The sequence below is a fragment of the Onychostruthus taczanowskii genome, unplaced genomic scaffold, assembly GCF_017590055.1.
Source record: "Onychostruthus taczanowskii isolate IOZ18803 unplaced genomic scaffold, ASM1759005v1 scaffold6, whole genome shotgun sequence".
Classification (NCBI taxonomy): Eukaryota; Metazoa; Chordata; class Aves; order Passeriformes; family Passeridae; genus Onychostruthus; species Onychostruthus taczanowskii.
In genome coordinates, this window is record NW_024503679.1 from 1,992,116 (window position 1) to 2,017,393 (window position 25,278).

General features: G+C 41.0%; 2 protein-coding genes across 3 annotated transcripts; one reads left to right on the top strand and one right to left on the bottom strand.

The window, feature by feature from the left end:
• Positions 1-3,767: 3,767 nt before the first annotated feature.
• On the top strand, positions 3,768-8,323 carry RPS27L (ribosomal protein S27 like). Its single transcript, XM_041418583.1, has 4 exons — positions 3,768-3,981; positions 4,240-4,348; positions 6,664-6,774; positions 7,838-8,323. The coding sequence occupies exons 1-4, from the start codon at positions 3,976-3,978 to the stop codon at positions 7,864-7,866; spliced, it is 255 nt and encodes an 84-aa protein (XP_041274517.1). The 5' UTR covers positions 3,768-3,975; the 3' UTR covers positions 7,867-8,323.
• A 570-nt stretch (positions 8,324-8,893) lies between these two features.
• On the bottom strand, positions 8,894-24,895 carry LACTB (lactamase beta). Of its 2 annotated transcripts, none has more exons than XM_041418582.1 (6): positions 24,722-24,895; positions 17,848-17,914; positions 16,211-16,401; positions 15,518-15,863; positions 14,046-14,211; positions 8,894-11,842 (listed from the first exon to the last, which is right to left on the bottom strand). In XM_041418582.1, exons 1-6 carry the CDS (start codon positions 24,752-24,754, stop codon positions 11,299-11,301), a joined length of 1,347 nt encoding a protein of 448 aa, XP_041274516.1. In that variant the 5' UTR covers positions 24,755-24,895; the 3' UTR covers positions 8,894-11,298. The 2 variants fall into 2 exon arrangements, with proteins under 2 accessions (XP_041274516.1, XP_041274515.1); XM_041418581.1 differs by lacking the exon at positions 24,722-24,895 and adding an exon at positions 18,816-19,135.
• Between the last annotated feature and the right edge of the window lie 383 nt (positions 24,896-25,278).

Sequence of the window (25,278 nt, forward strand, 5' to 3'; positions counted from 1 at the left end):
CTCTACTCATATGCACTAAGTTCAAAAATCTTTACATATACATTTAAAAAGCCAGACAGCACTTGTTTACCAGCATCTACTTTTTAAAGAAAAAAACAGATTATATTGCTACTTTGTTCCCACTCTCATTTTTAATTTCTCAAAACTTGTTTACCAACATCTACATTTTAAAGAAAAAAAACAGATTATATTGCTACTTTGTTCCCACTCTCATTTTTAATTTCTCAAATGATAGACATAATTACTTCTAGCTTTCACAGATCCTTTTTCCTCCTTTAGTTCAAAGGTTAGGTAAAAAGACAACTGACTGAAAATCTGTTTTCAATGAAGCCCTTCTCAATACACACAAAACAGTACAAAATTCTGCATCTTATTTGCCTAAGTACAAGGTTTAAAAAACCAACAGAGTTTAAAACATGTTGGTAGAACTAAGATCCTGTTATTTTGGTACTAGTTGGAATCAACAGGTCCAAGTCCTACCAACAATAATCTTATGAGGCAGTCCTGCCCTGAATGCCACCTAACCACAAGTCATTAACATGAGCTTTGCTCCATAGCTGTTGAACTCTGCTACCCAATATAATAACATTTTCCATGTGTATCTCTAACAACTCTGACTTTGGCAGGTGCCTCTGGAATTCATTACTGTAGATAACCATCATGTGGACACTCCTTTAAAAAAAAGTCATTTATTACCTGTTTCCAGTAAATAAGTCTTTCACTTATTTCACTAGAAGGCAGACACTTCTATGTTCATTCTACACTTTGTCTTACTGCATTTGATAGGTTGATATGTCCTGCTTTTAACTCTTAGTTTAAAGATCTTAGTTTTAAGATCTTAGTTTTAAGATCAAGTTTAATGTACAAAGAACAGTACTCTCCTTTACTGTGGTGATCCAAATGTATGAATTTTCCATGTGTATATACTGCAGAACTTTATTAGAAAAGGTTAAATTAAGTTATTATTGGGGAAAAAAATTACACAAAGTATATACAGTTCAATTCCAGAAGGAAAAAACACTGCAAAATTCTTATCTGTAAATCCATTAATTCCAAAGTTTACTATTACAGTAGTGCTAAAAGTTTACTTTCTTCAATTTCCACTGCTAATCTAAAATATCTGAGCACAAGCATATTTAAAGCAAATGATTACATGCCACAGTTTACACCATTAGTTTACAATGAATTAAAACTAATTCTGCAGTATAGGCAAAATGACAGACAGGCCACATTCTGGATCAAACATTGAAGTGAACTTATTTTGAGTCCAGCTTAAAGGTGGTTAGCAAAAAGTAATCTAAATGCTTTTAACAATAGTATTACAGAGATAACCACCCCCATTTTAGTATTCTAGACAACACTATAAGCATTAGTAGGGTGAATTTAGGTTTTTAGAATCAGTCATTGCACACTTTGTCAGTGACCACAGGCAGTGACCACAGGCAGTGACTACAGAACAAGGTTCTGTAGTAAAACTTCCCAAAAGTTGTCAGATAGCAAATCCTAAGGAGCTACCCAAATTCAGGTGCAGAAGACCACAAATGGAGGAGAAGAAAGCAGTAGCAGGAGCAGCAGGTGCACAGTGAGGGTTTGTAGGCTGTCCCAGCCCAGCAGGAACCCCCCACAACGCCTGACCTCGGGGACACAGACTCAGCTTTCGAACACGTGAGACTGACACTCGCAATGCAGGAGAAAACCCAACGGTCATTATGTTGTTTTAAAACATTTCCAGATCAGCTTTGGGAGTTTTTCTGTTGTCATTCTAGCAAACAGATAAAGTTTCTTTTTTTTTTTTTTTTCTTTCTTTTTTTATTTAATGAGATCAAAGTGATTGCTGCTGGGAGAAGGCTGGAAAGAGGAAGTTGTTCTCTCAGACCTGAATCTGTCTTGTCAAACCACTCTTGTACAGACAGCATTTCTCTCCTGGCTAACTGACACTTAAACTCAGTGGTGCATTTCTGTTTTCTTAAGAGTACACTTCATAAAAAGCTTAAATTGTAAGATTAAAGGTAATCCATTAGAATTTACGCACACAGCAGATCACTGAACTACAAGCTGTTACAAAAAGGAAATGAATCTACAAGCAAAACCAAAATAGAGAACCAGAGGAATGTGTCCAAAACACATCCTGTTTTCAGATCATCCTGTGTGCCCTTCCTTCCATGGAAGCCCATTTCTAATGTGACTCTAAAGTCTTCCTCAGGCACCAGAGGCTCTTTGCAGGAAAGACCTCTAAGGGAAAGCTAGGAGGAAAAGACAAAGAAGCATGGCACTTCAGAAGTTCTATTTTATTGTAAGTGGTGCTTCATACATGGTGAAGGTATTTTATTTTTTATTTAACACAGAAAAACAGAACTCTACTGCAGATACTAGATCAAAAGCCTTAAGCAATTATCCTCTTTCCATTCTGCTTGCACATAAATAACATGCATTTGAAAAGGACAGGAAGGTAGTAGGAACAGCTTAGAACACAAGAACTGACTCTGTGCTGGTAACTGGTTTATGTTCTTAGATCCACAGGACAGCGTGCAGAGGAAAGTATGAGTCAGAGCCCTTCCTATTAAATTCCCCATGATACAACAAGAAATACTTCCAAAATACCTCCATCTGTGTGTCATCACCACACCAGCGTGTAAGGAAAAAATGCTAACACAGCATTGCAGTGTTACAAGGCTGGGACAGTGAGGAGAGGAAAACCAATATAATGGCTTGGAGCACTGCAACACACAGGGCTATTCTGGCAGAATAATGTAAGAGTTTGGGGTGGAAAGTATTTTGAAAGTTGTTATAGCACTGGAGAGACCAAGCCCAGCCTTGAGAATATTGTTGTCAGAGCAATATGCCTCTGTGAAATTACATCCTCACTTGTGCTCATGGCAAACTTTTCAAATAAGTTTTGCTTAAATGCATCCGTTCCCTCTCAGAAAGGCAATGTCCTGACACGTTCGCGTTGGACTTTTGGGAAGACTCCATACCAAGTGATTTTTGTAAGGTGTGTTGTGCCACCAGGAGGATTTCTATTGAACTACACTTTTAAATGTCCCAGGATAAATACACGTGATTTTACAGATTACATTTGTGATTACTAATTTACAGACAAAACACTCAGCCTGTTACCAAAAAAAAAAAAAAAAAAAGTGATTTTTTTTCTTTAAATTTCCACTCTCTGCAATATTTTTATGTCTCATAAGTTCTCTAAATTCATTTAAGCACATGAATGATAACTAATAGAAATTCTTCTGCCTTTTTCTTTTTGACTGGGGTGGGAAACTGCAAGAGAATATGCTCACGGGTACAACTTCATGCAATATTCCATTTACTATGAAACAACAAACATATGTTCAGTTCTGGGTTGCTCAAGAAAAGGAAGACAGGCAGAGGGTCCTGTAAAGGCCCACAAAGATGATGAGGGGTCTGGAGCATCTCTCTTACGAGGAAAGACAGCAGGAGCTGGGCCAGTTTAGACGAGAGAAGAGAAGACTGAGAGGCAATCTATTGAATACATATAAATATCTTCAAGGCCAGTGCCAAGAGGATCGTGCCAGACTTTTTCTGTGGAGCCCAGCGATGTGACAAGGAGCAATGGCCATAAACTAAACCACAAAATGTTTCATCTCAGCATGAGGAAGAACTTATGTGTAGGGTGGCAGAGCGCTGGAGCAGCTGCCCAGGGAGATTGTGGAGCCTCCCTCCCTGGAGGCATTCCAAGCCCAGCAGGACACGTTCCTGTGTCACCTGCTCTGGATGATGTCCAGAGCTGCCTTCCAGCCCTGGCGGTTCCACACTTGTGCGCCATACGCGGATGATTTAGGCCCCATCTATCGTGAAGGCGGCGCACTCCGACAGGCGCTCCGCGCCCGGCGGGCCGCTGTGGCGCAGCGCGGTGCCGAGCGACGCGCGGCCGCTCCCGCCCCCGGCGCTCGGCACAGGCGCGGCTGCGGCGCAGGCAGCGCCCGGGCCGGCCCGGCGGCGGACATGCCTGTGAGTTGTGTGCGGGCTCTGCCCGTGCCCGGTGCCGCCTGGCCCGGGCTCTGTGGGTTCCTCGCGGGGCGGGGGGTGACGGAGCGGACGCGACCGTCCTCGGGCTCCCCGCCGTTGCCGGGAGCCGCCGGCGGCCGCCAAGGCCGGGCGGGCCCGGTCCGGCCGTGCGGGCCCGGCTGCGGCCGCGCTCGGGGCAGCCCCGGGGCGCCCGCCGGCTCCGCGTAACGCGCCGTGCGCTTTTCCTCCTGCCCCACCCAGCTGGCCAAGGACCTAGTGCACCCCTCCTTAGAGGATGAGAAGAGGAAACACAAAAAGAAACGTCTTGTGCAGAGCCCAAACTCCTACTTCATGGATGTAAAATGTCCAGGTAAATATTCGAAATGTTCATGCGTTATGGAAGGAACAAAATTAATTTTGTATACCGTACGTATAACGGTTGATTATTATTTCTTATCTGAGTTTGGTTTATCTATTCTGTAGAGAAAAAGATCTTTATATTGCTTTGGGTTTTTTAACAATAAAAGTGTTTCCCATATTTGGAAAAAGTTAATGTAAACAATCAGACATTTTCTGGAGGTTCTGGCATGAGGGCTTCTTTAGTTGGGTTTTTTCCTTTATAAAACACTTTTATAAAACACCGGTTTACATGTATAAAAAGTGAGATTAAATTGATGCATTAAAGTATCCATAGCACAAGTTTCAAACAGAAGCCAACATTGTAAGTTAGTTCTGGAAGAGCAAGGCAATCCTTTGACAAGGATATATGCAAGGATAAACAGAAACCAACATTGTTCTCCTCCTTTTGTAAGTTAGTTCTGGAAGAGCAAGGCAATCCTTTGACAAGGATATATGCAAGGATACTGCACACATACATAAAAGTAAAACATATACCGCTGCCTTTTTTGCATGTGCTGTTAAGAACTAAGCTGCCATCTAGCTCATATACAGGGGTTATAAGATGTTGCCTATGTCCACTTTTCAGAGATCTTCATTCCTTTGGCTCAGAGACATCTGTATAATCAACTTCTCTTTCATAAACTAAACGATGGGATTTTGTAGCACCATGACAGGAGTGTGCTCTACCAGTGAACAGCTTTTTTATTCAGCACAGTTACATCCACATTGCCCAGAGTGGTAACTTCCTAGCAACTGCTGCAGCGTAAGAAGATTCTAGCAGTGAGAAAACACTTACAATAATGATCTTCCTGACTTAGAACCAGGGAATTGTTGAGGTACTCAGGTTTTCTGATCTTATTCTTTCTTAGTAGCCTAGTTTTCTAAGAAGCTCTGAGACATATTCCATCTGAAAGCGAGGTAAGTTAATGTAAACAACTTGAAAGTAAACTGTGGTTGCTTTCAGACAAATACAGGGTTGAAGGCTAAGCCTCTGGTTTTTTTTTGGTTTTTTTTACACTTTGTTCAAAGCAGTATACGTGAATGCATACACTGTGATACAGTTAGTGTCAACATAGGCCCATAGGTCGTGGGTTATCTTCATTATTGTTGGGTTAATTGTTTTTTGTGTTTGAGGGTATATAGAGCAAAGCAGGAGAGCTTCAATAATGCTAGAATCCTATGCACAGGACATTGAAAATAGCAGATGGCCTTGTGTGTCCCTAGGTCAGTGGAACTGGAAGTTCCTACCTTGGTACTCAAGTGGGTTGGGCTCATTTGCCTGCCAACCCACAAACATTAAAAACTCATCCACATGGAAGTTCAGCTTCAATAAGGGAAAAACAAAATTTGCTGTGATTAAATTTTGGCTCTTAGCAGTTTTTCACAAAGATTTGTACAGTTGCTCTTTGTGATTTAAGCAGAGATCTGTTATTTTGTCTGATAGTACTTCTCCCTACCAAGCAGACCTTTAGTCACAGGACCCTGCTCACAACATGTAGTCTGTCTTAGCTTTCTGATCCACACGTGCTGAAAATGCAATCTCTGCTCACCTTTACCTATTTATTTTGTACATCCACATGCAGATTAAATCCTTTGCAGGTTTTCTCCCTCCAAAAATATCACTTGGCTAATTAAAAATACTTTTCAGGGGAAGAAATTGAAAAGCAGTGAAAATCCCTTTTCTAAGCTGTGTATGAGTGATCTCATCCTTTCTTAAATGATAGAATTTATAAGTTGTAGACAAAAGCGTTGCATAGGGAATTAGTGAAATTTTTCTGTGCAAGTCTTTCCATTTAAATATTATGTTAGCTTTACAGAATGCAACCAAGCCTTACATGTACCAATTATTAAACAGAAAGCAAACACAGATTGGAACAGCAGTGTTTATGTTCCCAGCTTTCAGACTTTGTCAACAGCAGTGTTCTACTGTTACAAGTTAAATATTTCTCCAGCTACATGGGCCCCTCCGTTCAGCAGAGGAGGCTAATCTGGAACTGCTGAACTTCTTTACAGGAGATGTGATAGGCAAATTAGGGCTTGTCAGCCAGCAGGGTCTGTTGATTTTCCTATGGGAATCAAACCAGTTCCTGTTACCTAACTTGCTTTCCTATGCTTGTAAGTAAAGGCAAGCACTTCAGAACACAATGGCTTGCTGAGTTTGGCTTGGTGTGTTGTGTAAGGAAATATAGATGCATTTTGGGTGTGTTTAGAGTGCCTGATTCAATTAACACGTAAAAAATGGTGCTAGAAATACCCAGTGGAAAGTTTCATAATTTTGTTTTTCAGGATGCTACAAGATCACCACTGTCTTCAGCCATGCTCAGACAGTAGTTCTGTGTGTAGGGTGCTCAACTGTCCTGTGCCAGCCAACTGGGGGCAAAGCCAGGCTCACAGAAGGTAAGGGCAATGTTACACAACCTAAATATGCCATTATATAAAGGTATTTTATAGCCTACAAATATTTTGGCTTGGATTTTGGAAACTGATACTGGAACAATGATTTTGCAAATTGCTTAGAGTTGGCTATTATGAACATTGTTAATAGGCCCAGAATTGTGAATTTTTCTTCAGATTCTTTGTTTTTAAATGGCTATACAGATCTGCCAGGGAGCTAAACACCGACATTGTCATCAAACACACTTCATTTTAGGTGACTTGTCATTCCCTTCAGCTTGTGTAATGAATACTGCTGTTTAACTCTGGGCTGTGTTTAAAGTGTTGAAAAGCACCATAAGGTACTTTTGCCAGGCTAAAGTAATTCTGTGCCACTGCTAGTCACTAATGGCTTGCCTGTTTGTTTTTAAACAGCCCTACTGTAAAGCAGTTCCCTGGCTCAAAGAACATTTGTTTCATATCAATTATAAGGGAACAAATAGCCACCAATAATGTATATACAGGTAACAGGTATAACACCAGTATCATTGAGTGCAGCCCAATTCTGGGGCATGTGAAAAGCACTGGAAGCACTTTAGGATTTAAAAAATGTAAAAATGAATCCAGATTTTATTAATTTCTTGTTTAAAGGGCAAAAGGCAAGCATGTATACAAATTACACATAGCAGTGCTTATATAATGTGCTACTACCCAGGGGTGGTAAACTTGAGGACAGAACACCTGAAGGGAGGCTGTTGAGCAGTTGAAATGGTAACAACACACACAGCAGCTGTTTCAGTTTGGGGTTTGTATCACTAAAGGATGGAACAGTAGACTGACATTTTAAAATGCATCTGGAAGAAAAGGAATAGTACACTTTAACCTTATTTTAAGATGAATTGCATGACAGCCATATTGTTCCAGTTGAGCTAGAGAAGACCTACAGTGTTAAATCTTCACCTCTTATGGTACATAAAATTTAAATTTAATCCATGATTTTTTCTACTTACATTGGATGGATAATTTTTCAAGGCAGTCTCACAATTTAAGGACTGTTCTTATCTCTACTCACGTGATTTCTTTGCAGGCTGTTCATTTAGAAGAAAGCAACACTGAACAGTTCAGCATGTGATTTTTGGATCTGTGTTCCTGAAAGCCTTACCAGTTTAAAAATGCCTGTTACAACAACAATGTAATTATGATTGATTTTGTACAAATTACATGCTACTGCTGACTAATCTGCTGGAATCTCTTTTTCAATAAATGATCTGAAGTGCAAGTTCTTCCTGTAAGGTTGCAGACAACCGAGCTCTATTTTTATAAGTTTGTTTGAACAGTAAAAACCTTGGACTTCCTGCATCCTTCCTTGCTAATCATAAACTACAGCAGTGGAATGCATATAGTGACAGAAACTGCTTTAAAAATGCATTTTGTGTATTTTATTACTGCAGCTACTGTAACTGCAAGGGTTGCAAAAGCTAGATAAGATTTTAAATGGCTCATTTGCTTTCAATGTTGCTGTAGTCCCTCCCCGCTCTTGGGTAATATGGTGATAAATAAAAATGAAAAGTTACTCATCTCTGTTCAGCTGTTTCTCTGGAATGCATGGATTTCCCTCCCCCCAAGACTGCCCTTGGTATTCTAAACTGAGATGTCTATCCAAAAAAAAGCCAAAACAAAAGTAGTCCTTTGCAAAGCACTGAAAACATGCAGTACAGAGAAGGCAACTGGCATATAAGCAGTTGTAAGTCATGGAACTGCACTAAGAGGTGTGAGTGGTATCTAGGAACTAGTACAGCAAGCCCATGCATATTGTTAGTATTAAATACTAGTGTTAAATAATTGCCTTCTTGCAATAAGGAAAAGGGTTTCATTTGTTTGTGAAAGCCATGTCTTTCTAAATGGCTGGTAAAAATGGATTTTGTTTTTAACCATGAGAAAATATTTAAAAAAATCTTACATATATCTTATTGTATTAAGTAATATGTCAAGTCATGTATCAACAGCTCTTTAAAAGTGTCAGGTGTCTTGGTTAGCTAATTATTATTGAGATTTTCTAATTAGCTAATATTCTTTTTATGACTTTGAAAACATGTACATGTCTAGTCAATAAAATAACCCAAAAACCTGATACTACAATTGGTTGCATTTGCAAGGTAAGTTTTATTTCTGTTATTTCAAACAGCAAACATGTAAATACCATATGCAGAAGGAGGTGTTTGATACAGAAACAGGTGTACTAATGGAATACACATGCCTTCTAAGAAAAATAGGGGTTTATGTCAGTGCCACTCACAACAAAGGTTCACTCACAAGTAAGTTTATCATGAAAGCTGCTCTTAATTGACCAGACATAGTCTAGTTAGTTTCTCACGTGCAATGCCAGCCCATCAAATTACTGGTTTTAGAACAAAGTTCAAAGTAGCAATATTATTTGTGACCTGAATACATGTGCTAAGGCCAGATTGATTCCTAGTCTCTCATATCGCTGCCTTCTCTACCCTAAAAGATAAGAACTCATGATTAATGTAATATCAAAGCAGAGACTGTCAGGGACCCATTTTGTTCCAGGTACTAGAAGATGAAATGATTGGATACTCTTGAGATAAAGACAATACATTATTAATGAATAAAGAAGTGAAATTTTGGTGAGTGGGCCAGAAACTCCAAGCAAACAGTTTTTAAGGTACAATAATGACTGTAATTATGAAGAATATACTAAACTAGTCTTATTAGCTCCAATTAAAAATGCAGGTAAAACACTGACCCCTCAAAATACTAAATTTCCTGGTTTCTTGGTCTTGGGTAATAAATATTACCATAGGTGTAGTGGGAACAGAGATGGCAGCACGCTGTGTCATCACAGGGCAGGTGACAACTGTGAAGATAACACCAAAAGCATTAGTTTGGGAAAGAGGCAGGTAGAGCTGTCTTCTGCTAGCTGCTAACCAAGACACCTTACTCCTTAAATTCAGAGCAGCAGAGCTGCTAAGCAGTGCAGGAACCTTTCCTGAAAGATATTTCTGTTTTGTCTCAGCCTGGAAGTACTGTCTAATGTAACTGCAGGAGAAGTGAGGTGGGGGCAAATCTTGAGATGACAGAGATCTTCCATGCCATTGTGAAATACATAAAATGGACACTTAGATGCTACTTTATTCCCATTGTGAAACTGATAATTAGAAAATCTCCCACCTGTAGTCCCCTGTCCAGCTCTGGGCCCCTCACGTCAGGAAAGGCATTGAGGAGCTGGGGCATGTCCAGAGAAAGGCAGCTGCCATTCTTTCTTTCTCTGGGGGACGGGTCTGGAGCACAAGTCTGACAAGAAGCTGAAGGAGTCTGGAGAAAAGGGGTGACCTTATGACTCTCTACAACTCCCTGACAGGAGCATGGAGCCAGGGGGGGTTGGCCTCTTCTCACAGGGAACAAGTGAAAGGACAAGAGGACATTGCCTCAAGCTGCACCAGGTGAGGATCAGGTTGGACAACAGGGGGAATCTCTTCACAGAAAGGGTGCTCAGGCATTGGAAGGAGCTGCCCACAGAGGTGGTGGTGTCCCCACCCCTGGATGCAGCACGTTGAGCTGTGCTCCAGCCGCCATGGCCGTGTTTGGTTGGTGAAACTTCTACTGCTGGCCTCAAGCATGGACTTTGAGTTGTATTGAGCTATTTGAGTTCCTAATTCCTGTTTACAAGGGAGTATCTAGGCTACAGAATACAGTGCCATTTCTGGCTGCCAAGTGTATGTCACTCAAAAACAACAGGACAGTTTGACACCTTGCACATTGTGCTATTTGGGTGGATTTGACTCTAGAAATAATACCTTTATTGCACAGTAAACTAATTCTACACATTCTCTGTGTCCAATAAAAATGGATGAGAGAATATCTAAAAAATGAAGAGAATTTTACTTTACATTTAAATTTACTTTACATTGCTCTAGATTCATTCTTTTCTAGTTCTTAATCCACAGCTCTGACAAAAGCCTGCTTCTGGGTATAAATCTGCATTCTGGAGGTAGCTTCAAGGTTTGGGTTTTGTTGGTTTTTTAAGCAAGTTAGGGAAGTGGTACGTAAAAACAAAAAACAATGGTTACACAATTTTTTCTTCAAAAAGTAATACTGAATAGTTGTGGCAGACTGGAACTGTGAGAATAACAAGCAACATATTTGTGTGCTAAAATCAAGATGTGAAATTTTTCAAAAGTTTAACATTCTAGGTAGGTAATTTGTATTTAGTGCAAAAAAAAAAAAGGCTATTTTTTTATCTTGGTCAAGTGTTTCACTAGTTGGTAAAAATAACCTGCTAAATATAATGATCATTTACACAGGTACTACAGAAAGTCACCTTTGACTGTTACATTCTCATTTTCTGTAAGTTAGGAACTTCCCTGAGAGATGAATTCCAGTTAGACGTCATTTTAGCACCACTAGCAGAGATTAATTAAGTGAATTATTTGTGTTTTTTCTTCCCATATTCTTAGTGAACTTGAAGTCCAGTTACACCCTTCTCCCTTTGTTGTTCAGCCCAGTGAGCTCAGTCCCACACATCTCTTAGCCCGCAGATTGTGCCCGTTTCTCTTTATCGAATTCCCTTGCGATCTTTAAGGCAGTGCTGTTGAGCGAAACCGATTGCATATTGCAGATAATAGTGACAATGACACCTCTCGGGGGTGCCACTGGCCAGGCACCCACAGCTTCAGGGTCCAGCTCTTCAGGCAGGATGAGGAGCACGCTGCTGGCCCCCACGGCGCCGCCGGTGTGAGATGCATAGTGTCTCTGCTGTCTGCAGCAGCCATACTGTTGGTTTTTCTCCACCACAGCCCAAGCCATGGCGTATTTACCATCCCTGTCCCATGACACTTCTGTTTTTGGCACTGGAGTCCACATCATTGCAACTGTGCTTGGCTTGAGGTACCCTGGAAGAAGTTTGGCGTTCTTGTTTTTAAATTGTCCGGCTTGGTAACTGTACAACAAGACATTTCCAAATTTCAGGAGGTCACCTACTGATGACAGGAAGCCACCACCAGCCCACTTGTAAGAGTTGTCCACGTACGGTGCATTTACCAGCCGTCCCTTTTTGTTGTAAATGTAACACCTAAAATTCAAGAAAATTCAACTTGTCATTTTCATGGACTAGGCACCATGATTTTAAGCTGCCCTACCTTAAAAGAGCAAACTCAGCTTGTATCAGCTTGTTCTTGTGAACATTTAGAGGGTTTTTAAAACATATTTTAAAAATATATTTATTGCAGAAAGTCAACAAGTAATTCAGACAGAAAAACAAAAATTAAGGTGACTTCTTAGGTTAGAAGCTGAACTTCAATAAAAGTACCAATCCTTCTGCTTAATCTTAGGATATAGTAAGAATAAAGGCAATATACAAATAAGAGATGTGACAGAGATAAATAGATCAGGCACCACAGATTTTTTTCTTAAATCCCTGTACTAGAAATGAAGTTTTTTAAAGAACAAGGAATTCTACAACTGGGGCTTAGGTGACTGCTCTCAGACAGTAGTTTACATTTTTGGCTGATTCCCCCCAGTGCCCCATTATGGTTGCCATACTCTACAACAAAGCAAGGAACATTAAAGTCTTGTATAACACAAATGTAGAAAATGCCAGCCAGAGCTGCATAATAAACTATCAGGAACAATACAACAGAAGTGCAGGACAAATTGTGCTTTTCAAAGAAACAGTACAATCATAATTTGATTAATTTCATACAACATATGAAAAGGACTTGTGGAATAAGTGTATAACCCCAGGAATTTCAACCTTTGGTGTTTAAACCAAATAAGGTCCATGGAGAGTTATGAAAAGGAAAAGCCCTACCTAGATTGGGAAGCTTTCTAGCCAACTTCTGAATAACTTATAACACTGGAAGTCAGAGGTTGAAACAAAGGAAGAATGATGAATGGTCCAGGATGCAAGACTACCATCAACTCTGACAGTGATTTAGTATCCTGCTGTCCCCATAATGAGTTTCTTGATCACAGAAAACCCTGTTACAAAGACATCCACTTATACCCCTAAAAGATCTAGAACACAGATTTTTAAGCATTTTCCTGTTAGACAGATATAGTATAACCAAAGCATTAGCAAAACCTCAGCATGTCAATACATTCTATTTTGAGGCATCAAGCTCCAATTTGTGGAAGCAAACCCATCAGCATCTCAGTTTTGCTTGACAGTAAGTACCTATAAAAACACTCCCAGAAGAGCATTTCTCACAGTTCTTTGATCCCTCCCATATTTCAGTTTATAAAAGGATGAACATGTTCTAAAAAACCTTGACTGCACAAAGTTGATAATTTATGAGAACACCATCATCCAGATGAGCCTCTGATCCTACAGCCAGAGAGCCTCTGAAATTTTGCAAGCAAACTGAACACCAGCACAAAGCATCTTGGAATAGAGCAGTGAAGCTGTGCACACACACTTGCAATATATGCCTGTACTTAGTATAAACCTCAGCTTCAACATGTTCATTGTTCTTTGAGAGCATTTTAGAAGCTAAACTTAAAAAGTCTGAGTCTCATTTTCACAAGACTGTTAGTAAAACCTACTTTGTCATTCAACAGAATTCTTGTCCAACACCAAAATTTAACAGAGGAGTCAATAATCAATTTCTGAGCCCAGACAGGAAGTTCAATAAAATAAGACAAGAAACCCTAGCCTGATCCACTGTATTGGAATAGATTATCCAGTTACAGAAATGTCTCTCAGCTTGTTGTTTTATTTTGGTAGGAGTGGGGGGTTGGGGGTGTTGTTTTGGTTTTTTCCTATGTTAAATTAATTTTTAAAATAAATTGATGTTAAACAGGATTTTAATTCTGGTCAACATTCATACTGAAATTTGATTTTTGAAAACCTTGTGTTACTTTGAGACTATTACAATCCCTTGGAACCCTTTAATTGCCAGTATGTTAAGCAAAGTAAGGTAATTATATATTCCAACATAATTCCCTAGTTACTCCATATTTTATTTGCATTTATGAGCTTACTTGTACCCAAAGCAAATGTAAACTTTGAAGCCACCCCTATTACTCCCCTCACCTCCCATGTTCACACTTAGAACAAGAAATATTTATTTCTTATTCTGTAATTTTACATGCTAATTACAAAACCTATACCACAGCATTGGAACCAGCTACATGAGTAATGTTCAGGTAACACACAACACTTCATTTAAATGTCTGGGAAAGAAAAATCACACATTCTTAATTCAGCTGTCTTAATTAAGATAAAAAGGGTAACAGTTGTAGTGGAAAAAATAAGGAGTTCCACCCCTGTTTACCTTGCTCTGTTATATATCATTGCTTCATTGTCATCTAGGACAGTTGACAGCATATCCAAATCACGAAACATTTTCAGCATATAATCTGTAAATTTTTGTCCTGAAGCTCTCTCCACAACAGCACTTAAGAGGGTAAAGCCATATGTTGAGTACAAGAACTGACTGCCTTGAAAAAACACAGTGAGAAAGGGAAAACCCCAAGTTAATTGCATGATACTTACATGGAGTCATGCATGCAAATAAAACTATATATTGAAATTAATAATCAACCATTGTTGATCCTAGGCCTAGGAAATTCTGTACAGCAGCAGACACAGATCCTGCTGAGAGAACAGCACTACAATCTTCCAGGGATCTCTGTGTGCAGCCAGGTTTCATGCCAAGGTGTCAACACTGACATTTAACATCCTTCCCAGGAGATTTACCACATCAGGTCTAACAAGGATGTCTGGATTTGGAAAGCTGACACAAGCCATAAAATTACTGCTTAAAAGAAGCTCAGCTACTGTGACTTGTTTGTGTGTCCATACCCTGGAGAAGGGAAAACAGCAATACTCACATTTTTCAAGGCTATTCATCACTTTTAGCACAGTGTTTCTATTTCTAGAATATCCCAAAACATTATATGAACACAAGCATGAATATTATTTAAGACAACAGAATTTATTTAAAAAACAACATTTCATTTTTAAAAATCTCATCCTTGTGCTAATGCCTTGTATGAAACATTTACATATTGAGCAACTGCTAAAGTGCCTGCAGTTGAGACAGATCTCTTATTTGAAGTGAGCTCTCCAAGATGGTGAGTGTTTAACTTCACTCTCTTTCTGCCTTTCTCCCCTTAAATACACATTATTTACTGTTTATCAGCAATGCATGTCATTTACCTTAACCTAAGTAGTTTAAAACTTACACTTGAAGTTCCTCAAAGTCCTCTCTAGACCTAATTTAAATAATCCCAAAAAAAAAATTAATTCAGTAATTCTGTGATCCTATGGGGTTTTTTATAGATTTTTTTTTAAGGTCTGATTTAGTGCCTCAGTAAAAGTTTTTGCTTTTGGTTCCTATCTAGAAGGCCCAGAACATGACTACAGCAAGTTGGTATTTGCTTACAAAATACTTTGTAGATACACATTTGTTACCAGAATTATCTTCTTCTTTAGCACTTATAAATCCACTAACTGGTGTGTTTCAGAGCACTTTCTGCATTACTTAGTGCTCCTGGGAGGAAAATCTCATACATAAATATTACGTGACCAGGTGGTTTGTGCAGAACAGACCAAATACTTCTCTGTTGAGCCTTTAATGGGGCACATGAAGAAAAAAAAAAAAGGGAGGGAAGCAGAACAAACCAAAACCCCCACAAAAAACCACTCTTCCCTGGACTTTACTATCATCATTACATGTAAAACTGTTTGAAACAAAACTCTTACCAGAGGAGCTTATTTTGGTCTACATTAATAGAAACTCACCTGGTTTAAAGAATAAGGGATCATTTTTAAATATCTTCAGTGACTCAATCACACTTTCAAATTTTTCCTTCAAATAATACTCTTCCTGTTCAAACTCCTTGTCGTTCCTGCCAGGCTTTGAATTTCGGCTCCTTGTCTCACTATCATGTTCTTTCTTCTGTTTGACACAATCAGTGTTTTCAGTCCCTTTACCTTCTTTTGCTTTTTGTTCTTTATCCTGATGGGATTTTGTTAGCTTAAGTGCTTTGTTTGCCTTTTCCTTTTCTTCTTTTACTTTTGTAATATCTTTTTCATAGTGACGAATCCCACTCAAGTGTGAAACTAACTGTCTTGTGGTAATAGTGACCTAGGTGGACAGGATAATGTGAGCTCTCTTCATTAAAAGACAAACAATAAATCAGCAACAAAGTAAAATTCACCATGACAAAGAAGAGATAAAGGTGCAAGACCTTTTAAATATAATATATTAAACACAGTATAAAAAAAATTTAAATATATATATATATATGTGGACTACACACTTGATAGAAAAGTGAAGATCCAAATATGGTTTTTTGAGCAAGAAACATCACTAATTGTCTAAATGATGTTGAGTGTTTTGTAGGAATAGGTCCAAATCAGGCACCCGTACACAGCTCTGTCGTGACCAGACCAAAAATTTTTAAAAACTCTTACCAATAAACAATTACAAACCTTTTCACCCTCGTAGACTTTTTCTGGAAATTCAGGGACATATTTCTGCACTGGAGCATCTAAATCCAGTTTCCCCTCTTCCCACAGTTTGGCAACAGCCATCATTGTGAGACACTTGCTGATGCTGGCGATGCGCATGATGGTCTCTGGCTTGCACACCACGCGGTTCTCTACGTCAGCATAGCCCAAACCTGCCAGCAAATCAAAACACTCTGCTGAGTCCTTTGCACAGAGACATGCTGAATTAATTACATGCAATCAATCAGATTTACTGGCTCTTTAAAATATTTTTCCTGCAGCTAAACTGGGATAGGAAGCATTGGACTGTCCCAGCCCCTGCTTCAGTTCAGTCAATAACATTTTACTGTAGTAGCAGCAGTTAATCAGAGCCCATTGGATTAGCAATGGCATCTCAAGTTGCTGATTAAGACTACAACAAACATAATGATAAATGAGATTAAGATTAAGCCGACATTTACACTCCTGAGGTCAAATTTTCAGTGTAGAAAACCCAAAGAGACCAAAATCTAAGACCATAAAGTAACTGACCAACAGTTATAAACACTCCTTTTACTGTTCTGAATTAATGGCTGAAGCATCAATTAAAGTAAAGAGTCTTATTTTATCAATACAAGAATTGAGAGAGGAAATCACTCACAAATTCATCCCAATTACCTAAGCTGTAAGGTTTCACAGAACTGAGGTGTTACTATGTTTCAATATCACTCAACATGACCTCAATTAAAATACAACTTAACAGTCTCTGTGACTGTGTTTTCCTATGTAACCAACCCACAAGTCCGGTAGCAAGAACTGGAATTAACAAGGCATTATCAAGCTGCCAAACTAGTCTTCAGTTTGAGTGGGGTTTGAAGAAAGTGCAAGCGATGTTGCAGCATAAAAGCAAGAAAATTCAGCAATGACATATTTGCAGTTTGCTGTACAAGAAAGGCCTGAAGGCAACACACCTCTGTCTCTATAAAACTGTAGTCTAACAACGAACTGAACAATAAAACCCCAAACCTTGACAAAGTACAAGAAATAAAACAGATGACATGCCATTTGCCCAAGACCCTTTCTCTTATATAGTTGCTACTCAAGTGCCTGGTGGTTGTTAATGCAGATGCTGTTCCCCTCAGTAAAAACACCCTTCTGAAAGGATAATGCCTGTTAAATCCCAGTACCTTCCCAGTAAAGCTACACCTTTGTCAGCCCACAAACAGGAGGCAGGTCACCAAACGTGAGCCCTTATTCCTCTGAGTGCTAAGGAAGTTCCTGTGGGGAGAACAGTTCTTTACCTCCCACATACAGTGCTACCAGAGCCCTGTACAGCTCCATGCCCAGGGGACATTCAAAGGTTAATCTGAAAAATTAATGCAAGAAAGGTTCTCCAATCTAACTGTTGAGACATACTAGCATATTCAGGAAGTTAACAAATTATCAATTCATGGAAATGATTGAAGTTTACCAAGGAAGGTGTCATTTGATACTCCCTAAGCACCCATTTCTGGCTACTGTCCAGAGATGGGACATCAAGCAGACAAAATCCCAGCCTGATTAGCTTGTCTGAATTGTTCATTTTTAAAATGTTCATCAGTTCTTGACAGTATGCACAACTACTACTCCCATATACTAACCTTCTGACCAGACTTCCTTTCCATCTACAGAAACTCCAACTAAAATACCAGGGATTCCTGCTTCATCCTGCAAAAAAACAAAATGGAGAGAAGACATTTAGAAGGATATTTAAATTAAAATCTTCCCAAGCCCTTGAAATTAAAAAGCTACAAAAACCCTACAAATAAACCTGCTTATTGTTGTCAAATTATAGTTGAAATTTTTTTATGTACCAGTTTGGTTGAACTGGTACAAACTGCCTTTGCAAAGCTGACATTTCAACTCAGCTATTGGGAGAAACATACCTAACAAGAATAGCAACGTAATATTTTTACTTTAATAATTCAACTAAATTACTGAATAGAACATGCAAAAGAAACAAAACATGAGAGTCAATATGCAACCGGCAAACTGCATCACCTACTGGCAGGCAAGGCTTCAAAAAAGCTTCAGCTGATTTTTGAAGTAACTACAACGTGCTTTTTAAACAGAATCACAGAATATCCTGAGTCGGAAGGGACCCACAGGGATCTTAGAGGCCAGCACAGGAGAGCTCCAACAATCCCAGCCCGTGCCTGAGAGCGTGGATCAAACACTCCTGGAGCTCGGTCAGGCTTGCGAGCAGCCACCACTTACTTACCTGGGGAGCCAGTTCAGTGCCTGACCACCCTGGAAGTAAAAAACTTTTCCTAACACCCACCTAAACTTCTCCTGACATAGTTTCCTGGTATTCCCGAGTCACAGAAACGCAGAGATCAGTGCCTGCCCTGCGCCTCCCCTCACGAGGAAGCTGCAGGCGCAGCGAGGTCTCTCCTCCGGGCTGAACCAAGTGCCCTCGCACGGCTCCTGCCTCTCCCTCCTACAGCCTTTAAGGCCCCCTTGTTCTCACATACCCCATACTGTGCCTGCCACACTTCCGTGCACCCCTGTATCAAGCTGGCCTGAGCTGCGCCAGCACCCACAGCCTCCAGCGGTGCCCCCTCAGCACCTTGATCCTCCGCAGCAGGTCCCTGCTCTTCTCCACGGCCGCGCCGAAGCCCCGCGGCGACGGCGGCTTCTCCGCCCGCCCGCTCTCAGACTCGCCTCCCTCCGGCGCCGCCCGAACCCCCAGAGCCAGCCCCAGCGCCAGCCCCCAGCCCCAGGGCCGCGCCCCGGCCCCGCCGCCCCCTCTGCGGGACGCGGGGACCCGCCCGGGAGCCGCCGCCCGCCGCAGGGCCCGCGCCAGGCCCGCCATGGCCGGGGCGGACATGGCACCGCCGGGCCACAGGCACCGCCTCGCCGGGCCGAGCCCCGAGCGCATCGAGCGCCGCCGCCTCACGGAGCAGCGCGGCCGCGGCGGCAGGACGGGCTCCGGCGGGGCTGCAGCGGCTGGCGCGGAGCAGCGCGCCTCGCCCGCTGTCGCCACGGGCTGCAAACGGGACACACGGGCCGCTTCCCCGCCGCTCGGCACGACTGGCCGGCCAGGGAGAGAAGCGGAATCACAGGAACGATGAGGTTGGAAAAGACCTCTGAGGTCAGCGAGTCCGGCCCGTGACCGAGCACCACCTCAGCAAGGGGACTACGGCACCAAGCGCAGCGTCCAGCCTTTCCTTGAACACCTCCAGGGTCGGGGACTCCCAACGCCTTCCTGGTCAGAGCCCATTCCAGTGTCACTCTTTAAGTGAACAAAGTCTTCGTAGTGCCCATCCTAAACCTGCCCTGGTGTAAGTTAAGACTGTGTCCTCTCCTCCTGTCACTTGTGGTGTGGAAGTAAAGTCAGACCCCCACCTGGCTACACCCTCCTGGTGTAGGGAGTTCTAGAGGGCAATAAGGTCTCCCAGAATCTCCTTTTCCCCAGGCTAAACACCCCCAGCTCCCTTATCTCATCAAACTTGTGCTCCAGACCTTTGCCCATCTCCTTGTCCTTCTTAGGACCCACTGCAGCACCTCAGTGTCCTCTTGTCTTGAAGGGCACAGAACTGGACACAGCACTTGAGTGGAGGTGCCACGTACAGGGGACTTGGAGCTGGTCCTTTTAGGTAACCACCAAAAGCCACCAGCTGCATCCACAGGTGACGTTTGGCAAAATGAGCCAAAACACTGTGAATCCTCCCAAAGGACTTATTCTTTGGAAATAAAGGGTTTTGAAGCAGAGCCCCAGCAGGCTCAGCACCACTCACTCTTCCTCCTGATGAGGTTGTAACCTGAGGTGGGGTTGTAACTCCTGCCAGCACCAATGTGGCTCTGACAAAATAACCTGGTATCAGTCAACACTTTCATTGCTCTGATGCATAAGAAAAAGGTAGAGAAGGTGAAGAACACTTGAAGTCACAAAATAATTTCTTAACTCTGCACTCCCCAGCAAATGTTTGCAGAATCAAATGAAAAAAGCTTGCTGCTAAACATATGCCAGGCAGAAGTTAGGCTAACACCCAGATAAAACATCTTAGCTGCAAGATGCCCATATTTGAACTAGGTTTGTCAGGAATTTCCTAGAGTAGCTTAATCTTCCAGCATTGGCTGTAGTGTCATGTTTCAGCCTAGAAGAGTGTGGATGGCACAGCTGGCATATGCAGAGCTCTAGAAGGACAGACTCCCCACTTCTGCTTACAAGTATGGCTCACTTCTGTGAGATGATAACCTAGGGATTTCAATCTTCTTCATGTCCAGAGATCTCAAAAATGACAGGATTTGGCAGAAAGTCGGGCCAAATAGCTTTCATGTGTGAAGTCAAGGGCAGACCAGATGCTACCCTTGTCACTGCAGACATTTATTGCTCATTTGTATTTTCTCAATAAAACTCCATTGCTTATCACAGTACAACTTCATACCCAACTGGTACAAGATGATGTATTTACTCTCTTGTAACTCATTTTCACGGTGTTAAACTGTCTCTGGAAGCATTTTGCAGCAGGAATCTCCGCATTCCTACATTAACCTGCTCAGCATGAACACTCTTGACATCACACTTTTGAATGGGCCAGAAACAGAGCTTGTCATTTTTCTCTGATTGCCTTAATGAAGAGCTCTGTGCTAAATCCAGTAGCACAACTTGACCTACTGTTATCTGTTTTATCTTCCTCCAAACTGCTGGGTTTGCTAATTTTGACTTGAGCTATCAGGCTTACAATGTTTTGAGGGTTTTCTACTCTTTTTCTTCTGATAGCAATAGAAAATGAGGACAGCAAGCACTGGGCTGATCCAATTACAATTTAACAAAAAAGACAATGTTTTTCTTCATTCTTGCCCATCAGTGACTCAGAAGTACAGGCACGGAGTCTCATCTTCTTTATGTAACATAACCAGAAAAGTCAATCTGGACACCCCATCTGGCATGGTGGAAAAATCTCCACATGGTTGGTTTAGTACTAAACCAGCTGATTTTTCTCCTGCTCTGCCTCCTTGCCAGGCTATACTTGCTGGATTTGTGTTGAGATATGCCTTATTCAGATGATAAAGAATGGTGTGAGACAATGGGTCTCTCAACAAGGCAGGGCTGTGCTCTCTCTCCTCCATGTGCTCTCTCTCCTCCACTTGGGCCCAGTTCTGGAGTCTCACCATCAAGAATCCCTCAAGATTTTGGAGCCTCTAAGACAAACACCAAATGCCCAATAATACAAGACGTTCAAACAAAGTGCTGCTGTCTCTTCCCAGTTATCCTGCTCTTCAGTTGCATGCCACAGCATTCACTGGCTTTTTCATAACACTGTGATGAAGTGAGCTGGGGAACCACAGGAAGGTGGGCAGCAGCTTTTGTGCTGTTCTGCAGTGCTGTAGCCCACCAGCAAAAGGTGCCCTGCTGCTGCTGATGGTCACCAGTTTGTGGAAACATCAGGCAATTGCAAATTGTGAGGCTCCATCAACATTTCCTAAAACGTAACTCTTGGGGCAAAAAAAGAAATCAGGAATTTTGAAAACAATTTCATGACTTCTGTCAGTCCTCCTGCATTTCTGCAAAGGCTTTTGTGGATTCTGATGCCTCAGAATCCACAGATAATAACAGATAATAATAACAGATGTTATTATGGCTGTTCCTGCTTGTAGGTCTGGACTTTGATCACATTATTTTTGCTATGATGATCTCATTTGCTTTTCTAGTTCACTGACAAACTCTGCAGTGACACGCCCCTAAATGTAACCCTTCCATTGAAAAAATGGGTAATGTTTTTAAGAAACAACACGTAAGGTTTGAAAGACAGAAAATGAGTGATTAGTATCTATTCCCCTGATAAAGGGCTGGGCAGACCTGAAATCATGAGCCCATCTCTGCTCTTTCATATTATTAAATACCATTTGTAACTGCCACAGACCCAGACTGAAGCTTGTAGGATGAATGTGTAGGAAAGGGCTCTTAAAAATGAAGAATGTAATAGTGTAAGGAAGCTCCTTTGTTTTCATTTTTGGATTTATTGTGAAACAATGAAATGGTCCCTTAATCCAATGGATTCCCATTATTCCAACTGGATTCCACTAATTAAAGACTAACTTCTGTAAAGATTTCTGGATCTAAAAGTGTTGAATCTAATGGAATATAACTAACAGACAAGAGTTAAAGTTGTCAAAAAACTTAATTTTTTTACAAGGACTGTAATTTGTATTTGTACTAGATAAAATGAAGAAAAATATGAAAATAGCAATTAAAAATATTATATATGTGTACATAAATATGTGGAAAATTTATGTTGATGGAAATGCTAAGAGTGAAGGGATAACAATTACCTTGATCAAACCTGATGTTTCCACTATCAGCACAGGAAGGAAATAAAAGACCCAACTGATTTCTGAATTTGAAAAGAAGATAAATAAAGAGAATATTAGATGTAGAGAGAAAGCAAGCTCTGCTTTCTCTCTCTTTTCAGAAACAATTTCGTTTTTCTCTCTCTTTTCAGAAGGAATTTTGTTTATTTGAGAACCAAGAGACAGAATTTTTATTTCCCTCTGGCTAGAAGCACTTGCACAGTAGATGGCAGTAAAAACCCTCTCCCATTTAACCAGTTGCTAGCAAAGGGAGTGGTTCCACTGCCGTGGGAGCTTCCTTGGTTGTCAGAGTTACTGAACTCAGTTATTACAGTCTCCTCACCCTCATACATTTTTTTGTTTGCTCCTGGTCAGTATAGCAGTCCTCAGAGTATTATTATTTATCAAGTAAGGAAAGAGCAGCATGATCTCAGTGTGTGTAGCAGTGCAGTAACAGAGCAGCACTGGCAATCTGCCCCTGTACCATTCTGTGCTGGGGCAGTCAGAGCCAGGCACCATCCCCCTAAAGGTACAGAAATAAGGGCAAGCTCACAGCTCCAGTTTAACATTTAAATCTTCCCCAAGTTTTTTGGGTTGGTTTGGGTTTTTTGCTCAGCTGAGCAACTTTAGTCAGGAACAACTCTTTAAGCAGGTAAGATATCTTACAAGAGAGCCAAGGGAAAGAGCAGGATTAAAGCAGTGGGTCTTCAGACAGTGAGATCAACACATTTATCATCAGCTCTTCTTAATTTACTTCATTTTCCTGTGTACTCAGGATGTATCATCTGGGCATTATATGCTTTCAATGAAATAGAATATGCAAGTTTTATAGTGCCACACTGTTACTGCCTTAGATTCAGAAGCTGCATGCAGTCTGACACAGTTCCTAAAAAAACAGGATGGAAGTTTGGAAAATATTTTGCATGTTAAGAAAAGGAATGCTGAAAAGACCATGCTGTGGTTACAGATCAGCCAAAGGGCACACAGACTTATTTTTCTTCTTTGCAAAAACATTGGTTTTAAAATTCCAGTTTTGCAGTGGTGATTTTCTCATAGTTTTAATTCAGGGTCTACTTGAAACTTTTTTGGACCCAGAGGAAAAATAACTTTCACCAGCTGAAAGTATGTAGTGAAGGAACATTTGTGAAATACATCAGTGTAAAAAAAGAGAAAACAACCACACATACACTCTCCCTCCAAAGAAAAGAAAACATGCAGATTTTTTTTTCTGTTTTTCCTGAAGTTATTCTCCAGGTAACAATCCTTTCTGGTAGAAAACAGCACAGAGAGTACTGAACAATTTTGTGCCTGAGAATATCCTCACATTTCTCATTACAATTCACTTGCTGTATGTAACCTTTTTACCCTCTCCAGCTTTTCTCCCACTTACTGGGCAGAGGTACAAGACACCATGGAAAGTGATGGTGTGCATCACCACTGCTCAGAGTGCCAGAAGCACCACACAGCACCAGAGAGTTTCACTTTCCAGTTGCATCTTTTCAGACTCAATCATGTTGTTTCAAAACAAAGTAAAACCCATGGAAGGTGTAAAACACCTGAAAGATTAAACATATTAACAAGGTATTGTGAGGCTCATATGCCCAAAGATAGAATTACATGTGCAGGCACTTGGGAAATCTTGCTGGCTTGCTCTAGAAAGAGCTTCTCACAGGTAGGTGATAACTACCTTTCTTTCCACCCTTCCTCCCCAAAACACAAAGCTTAATGAAATGAACATGTCCCAGAGTCCGTGAGTCAAAGATGTGGCTGTGAGGACTCTGGCAGCCTGACACTTACAGGTGAGAGAAGTGGGCCAGACAACTGCATTCAGGCACCCTGAAGTGCCAGCACCAAGTGCCACCTCCCCAGCTGGTGTCTCCAAGTCAGGAAGAAAGACAACAGGCACATTTGCTTGGACAGGTACAGCAGCAGGAGGGAAAACGTGGTTCCAGATTTTCTGTGTGAATCTCCAGGCATACTCTGTCTGAAGAATGCAGTCCTGATTTGCACTTACTGTACTTATCTGTTCTTCTAGACAGAAGACTCTGGATCCTGCTCAGTACCCAATCTAGCAGTTTTTCCAAGCAATTCAACATTATTTGAAGCCCCAGCATGTATTTTTACTGATATCTACTGCCACAAGCAAAAGGTTCTCTGCAGTTTATGCCAAATACTCACCCAGTTATAAGTGCAGGCTGGTTGCCAGCCCATTTTCCATGATTACTGCTCTGACCATCCATTCTCGTGTGCTTTCACCTACCCGTGCTGCAACTATACCTTCATTTTGCTTTGCAGTCATGTTCTGTGCCACTAAAATTGCTCTTCGTGGGAAAGGAGTACAGATAGCTTGAGAAACTGCACAGGCTAGTAAAAAACAGGAAAAGGACTCTTATCAAATTAGTAACGTCTCGGGTATTTGGGTGGAGGCATTTGGCAGTGGGCTTGCATATTCTTATGGGAGTGAGTCCATGAATACTACAAACTCCATTCCTTTGCTTCATTTTTGTCCAAAAATTCCTTTGCTACTTTTTGTCCCAAACTTAGATATATTTCAAAACAGCCCCTCTAAAGAAGTCTAATTACTATATGCTATACAAATTGCTAAGCAGCCATTTTACTTTATTCCCTTTCCATACAGGATAAATCAAGTTAATGACATTTGCACAGGTTTATACTGCAATAGGATATTTGCAAAAACTAAAGTAGGTATATCTTTTGTACCTTTGAAAGCAGGA